The 6,138-nt window shown below is 33.5% G+C and overlaps 1 protein-coding gene across 1 annotated transcript in view; it reads left to right on the forward strand.

Moving 5' to 3' along the window:
* The window catches only part of NRXN1 (neurexin 1), a 535,539-nt gene that overhangs the window by 92,698 nt on the left and 436,703 nt on the right, over positions 1-6,138 (forward strand). Inside the window, exon 8 of the mRNA XM_010004972.1 lies at positions 71-261. Within this exon, the coding sequence (XP_010003274.1) occupies positions 71-261 (191 nt within the window). The remainder of the gene's footprint in view (positions 1-70; positions 262-6,138) is intronic.

A 6,138-nucleotide genomic window follows, 5' to 3' on the forward strand; every position in this document is an offset into this window, starting at 1 on the left:
ACATATTAATTAATGCCCCCGGGCTATATAAAGAAAAAGGAAACTTTTCCATTTTTTTCTCTTTTCCCAGGTATCTACACTATGTGTTTGACTTGGGAAATGGTGCAAATCTCATCAAAGGAAGTTCTAATAAACCTCTGAATGACAACCAGTGGCATAATGTGATGATATCAAGGGATACCAACAATCTCCACACTGTAAAGATTGACACTAAAATCACAACACAGAGTACAGCAGGAGCGAGAAATTTAGATCTTAAAAGTAAGTACTCCTGTATAACCACAGTGAGAATCATTGCAGAATGATAAGCTGAATAAATAATGTATGTAAGTACAGTATAATTTTGTAACACCATATGAAACATTTTATTTTATAATAATAAATATTATCAAAAGAGTTGATATCTTTATGTTAGCCTGACAGTGCCAGTTTAGTAGTAGTTCTACATGGTTAGGTACAACTTGAAGTGTGTGAACATGCTACAGGAAATAAAAGTAGGAAATGGTAAGAACACAAAGTGGGCCATATATATCAAAAAATAATTGAGAAGCTCTAAAATGTGTATGAAAAAGGCTTGATTTTTACTTGAACACAAGTTATGTAAGTAATGTGCAGAAACAGCTCAAACTTTACAGTATGTCCACAAAGGCTTTGCAGAACTGATGGTCTCTGTATCAGAGTTGGGGAAAATTGTCACCTCCACCACTGTTCCATATTCCACATAAAACCTACCTGTTGCTGGGAAACTAAATACAATGCAGTATTTAGATAACATAAATATTTTGTAAGTAAAGTAATCTTATGTGGCAGTTCTCCAATTAATCAGTTACAAATACTAGCTGACAGATGTCTTGAATAATGCACATAATCACCTAAATATGAAATGCTTTGTAATTTCAGTTGCAGGGTAGGATAAACTTTTTTATAGGTTTACACTTGTATTTTATAGGTCCAGCTAGAATCTTAAGATCCGTTTTTATAAACCAAACTGATATATATGTATATTTTAAAATATGTTATAGTAATTAGTTTTAAAGATGGGCTTCTTAAAAGCTATTTTGCATTAGAGGAAGATATCTGTTTGAAATAATATTTTAAAAATATTGCTTAGCTAATCAGACATAAGAAAATATTTTGTAGTCATGTGCTAAAGCATTCTGTATTTTAATAGTCTTAATAACAACTCTTGTTAGGAAAACCAAAATTTTAAAACAGTCAAAGAAAATTTAATATTTCAAAAGCCTTAATGTTCAAGGTAGATTTCAATATTCCATCAAGAGCTTATTCCTTGCTGGATTTTACTTTAACCACTTCTGAATCACAGATAATGAGTTGACTTTCATAATTATTCTGGATTTTGTGATATCTTACATGTTTGCTTCACTCAAAAGTGATATTAAGATTGTAGGAAAGACTGAAAACTGTACCTTGATACATCCTACTCTTCAATAAGAGCCTCTATCAGACATGCTTTGTTTATAAACTAAAGTGGTGCACACTCCGTTCTCCAAATTGTATTTGCAATTATTGCCATGTACTTTCTCATTTTTGCAGTATTTTAAGTATGGTCAATGTTTATTGAGACAATGTAATATTTCAGTGTTATTTTTGATGCTGTAGAGAAAGTATCTACCTCATTCTATCACATTTTTAGTAATAATAAGCACCAATTGTGCATATGCACGTGTGTATATGTATTTCATCTGTTTGTTCCCCAGATATTAATAGGAAAAACAATCCTGTTAAGAACTGCTAACTAAGTTAAGACAGAATTTATTTTTTTTTCCTAAGTTTTTTTTCCAAACTGAATGTGTTGTTTTGGTATGTGGCTTTAATTAAGAAAAATCAAAATAAGTTTGAAAAAAATGTGCTTAATATAGGCACTAGGGGGCACTGTTATTTCACGAAATGCTAGTGCATTCACAGAGAACGCTCATCAGGGAGAATAACCTATAAAATCCAACATTCCTTTGTTTTCTTCACTTTGAAAATTCTACTTCTGCTTTGCCCTTTTGAAGTAAAACTATATGGTGTATTTTCTAACCTTGAATTCCAGTGGAAAAAAACTGAAGAGCATGAAAAAAAATCCCGAGATTTGAAGTGAGGAAGGTGAATTGTATTAGATTCTGATTTTATGTCATTCACCAGCCAGGAAACGTGATGAGTAAAAGAATAACAAGTCTGACATATTCAGTACAGTAATATATAGTGAGGATCTTTCTCAAACTGGTCTAGCATACACAGATCCTCAACCTCTATCTTCTCAGAGTACTATGTTTCAGTTTATATTTTAATGTGTTATTATATTTTGCTCGGACAGCTTCCTTAAATATGGCACAGCATATATAATGATAATTTTTATTGGATTTTTGGGGGAGTTCAAGCTGATGCATTTTATCCAGCAGGCTAAAAAGGAGGAAAAAATACCTTTGATTATTAGCTTTTTTTCCTTTGTATTCAGTTGAAATGTTTTTCTGTAGGTTGTTCTCTTGTGTTTTATGACAGTGTTTCTTACAGTGACACATCTCTTTTATGCTATAAACACTCCATACCTTTTACTGACACAAGCAGCTGTGGTTAATTTCTTGTCCTATATTATTTTAGCCATAGCAACAACAAATTAAAAAATCACACTTCCTTCTAGTGATATCAATAATTATGTTTAACCAGCATTAGCATTAGGTGAAATATAAATGTGTGTAGATGATATCGAATCTGCACCCTTCCTGAGTAATTGCGGAGTTAACAGATTTCAGATGCTGAAATCCAAGTTAATCCTGGAAAGATAAATCAATATATGGAGGTTTTTGCAAATGCCTGGTGAATTCAGTGCGGAGGTATGACACAGATTGTGTTGTAGAGCCTGCACAGGTTGCCAGTTGTCTGGGAAAGCAGACAATTGCCATAAAAATATGGGAGAGAATTTCTGTTATGCATTTCTGTTTCAGCGTATGATTTGACTATATAACATAGTCCATTATTACAGACATGGGTTCCCTGATTAACCTCTGGGACAATTTCAATGGATTGGAGTAGGTACCTCTGGAAACATATAAATCATCCAGCCTAATTTTTGCTGTAATTAGATGGGTAAATTATTAATTGGAGACAAATACAGGAGTGAAAATAATTCTGTGTTTGGATTACAAGAACTGTGTTATTTTTCCTAGCAGAGAAAATTAGCAAAGTGTACTTGAGTGCAGTTCTAGCACATAACCAGTGAAGAGAAATGAGTCTTAACAGAAAAGGCAATGCAGCTTAGGCCTCCCAACAGTCAGTTACACAGCAAATTTTCTTTCTTGTGTTTCAAGAACAGACTCCCTTTCTGCTTTCAGTAGAGCTCAGATGGTTAGCATGGCTACAGTTCAAGGCCTTCACAGAGCAAAATAGTTGGATGGAGAGGGATTCTTGCTGCTGTACCTGATGCTGTGCTCTTGTGGTCTCAAGGGGTCTCAAAGGGGCCCAAAAATGCAAATGAAAGTGGAATTTGAGTTGTACTCTTGTTCGTCACTATTGCCAAAGAAAAGATGTCTCCTTTGTTCAGACTGTAGGTGTTGCAGCATCTGTAATATCTTTTCCCTCTCCACATTTTCTTCCTGTGATGAAGGAAGCTGGAGATCTGTCAGAATTTTTTTTATAAATCTCTGAAGGCACATGATCTGCTTTTGAGGAACATCCTAAAGAATTACTTTGTATCCACTTATCTTTTTGCTTCTCTCCTGCACATCCAAGCACTATTTTAATTCCCAAAGTTTCCACCCAGTTTCTTTAAACAGCAAATATACAAAAACCTACAGGAAAACTTAAATATTTTAGCATTTTAATTGTGTATAAATTGAGATGAAAAGTTGAAATATTACTCTCTTGCAAAGTTATAAGCTAAGAAATTCTGCTGTTATTTCAGATTTAGTAATAAATAATTACAAACTTTTTTGGGAGTTGGTAGTTTCAGTACTTCAGTATTCCATCCTATTCTAAACTTTCTAGCTATGCTGCTCCAGGATGAACTGCAGTCAGCCTAATTTTTATATTTGACTACCTATATTTTCTTTTTAAAGGGAAATCACCATCACCAAAAAATCGTACCCAACTCAATATTTATGTTATTTATTTTTTGTTCCCTATGCAGCATTCCATACATCTTTAAGACCTGTTTGTTGGTGTTTTTTTTAACTGATACCAATACTTTCAACTTTATTCTCTCCATTTACCATCTTCCACATGGACTCCCCACATGTCAATATTATAGTCCATTATAAGTCATATGTTATTCCTGTGCAGTTATATCACTGCATCCTTAAAAAATGATGTTAATATTAGAGCATACATCAGATTCAGCTTCCTTGGATTTAAAAATGCTATCTGGATCTCTTCTTTGTTTTATTTCTGTAACTCGTCACTGGCCTCTGGCTTCCTCTATTCCTTTATGAGATATTGGTGCTGTTGTTATATACATGTGCCTTTTCACTTGCCACTTTCTCCTGTAGTGTGAAACTGGCATATTCTGAAACATCTAAAAGAAAAGTAATAATATTAATTTATAGTATCACCTTAGTGCTTTTGCAAATACACTATAAATATACTTTTTCCATGTACATAAAGATTCACTTCGCAATTCATTAATCCTTGTAAGCTTTTAAAGGAATTAACTAAATTATCAGTAAATATACTTGCCTGGCATATCTACTGACTATTTTAATAGTCACTTAATCAATTGATATTTCATTTGCCCATTAAAGTAGGCTATTCATGCTATGCAAAACTGAGCTAAATTAGTCTCAATCACAAAGGTTTCTTGTTTAAGCAATGGAAATTGAAATTATTAATAACTGTCCCGATTGTTTTATATTGAACCCATTATTATTATTGCTGCATTATTTGTTATTTTATATATTACAAGGATTCTATCAATGGAAGTGATCTTTCATCTTTCTATTAATAAGAAACAAAGCTTTAAGAAGCATAGAGAAGTATTTTATATAAAACCACCCATTTATATAAGTGAACAAGTCTTAATTCTTAAATTAATCAAATAAACATGCATGAGCTAATTGTAATGACCTTGCCAGTGGACTGTGAACTCTTAATGCAGAAATAATGTTCTGTTCCAAATGCAGAGTTCCAAATACTGTCAACAGTAAACAGTTCTTCCTAATGAGACCTGTTGGAGTAGAAAATGGCAAATGCAGCAGTTGTCTTGCTGATGGTGTTGGGAAAGCAGCCTCTGTATAGATGGAAAAATAAGAGTTCTTCTTTGAGATTTCCTGTGTAGCAAGGATATATGGGCAGATTAACAATAGGAGATTGGATAGTCTTTATCCTTCTTTCTTTCAAACTAAACTACACGCAGTTATGCTGTGAAAATAATTTTAGCGGTTCTAAGCCTTCAGAAATCATAAGCAGATTTCTGAAATTAAGAGATGGGGGGAAAAATTTCAAAATCTACTCTGGTACTTTTGAATTAAATTAAAAGTAAAGAAAATACTCTAGTGTTTGTGCTGAAGTCAACAACATTGCAGTAGTCTTTCAGATCACTCCATGGCGAAGGAAACATTTTGCTTTCCTCCTCTTCTCCCCTGCTCCTTTCCGTCTCTTGTAAACCTACAGATGTATTAATTTGCCTGCATTTCTACAGCTGTTTGGCATGCAGGTTATTACTATTGCTGAATGTGGAATTTCTTTCAAGCCCTTCTGGAATACTAAGAAAGTTATGCTGTGAATAATATAGGAAATGTATACACTCTTAAAATCTACCAAAAAAATCTGGATATTTAGCATAAATACATCCCAGTGAATCCTAGCACTGCCCCTGGCCAAGAAACATGTCCTAAACTTGTTTTAAAATGTGCTGCTGTGGGTAGGAGAGCACCATCCTCATAGATCATAGTGTTCTGACTGAGCAGTCCTTTTTTGCAAAAGAGCTACTTCATGTAATAACCTCAGACTCTGGAAATGAATGTCTTTATCAAGAAGTTGGTAATATTAGATAAAAAGTCTCCCTTGGCAAACCTCTCAGCTTTTTAGTAGCTCTGTGGGGAGAATTCATCATTTTTTTTTTGAAAACAAGCTCTGCTAAAAGCATGTGTTAGCTACTGAAGCAGAGAATGAATAAATTATTTCAGAAAGAATATCAGCAGG

This window comes from Chaetura pelagica, unplaced genomic scaffold (assembly GCF_000747805.2).
Source record: "Chaetura pelagica isolate M959 unplaced genomic scaffold, ChaPel_1.0 scaffold8, whole genome shotgun sequence".
Taxonomy (NCBI): domain Eukaryota; kingdom Metazoa; phylum Chordata; class Aves; order Apodiformes; family Apodidae; genus Chaetura; species Chaetura pelagica.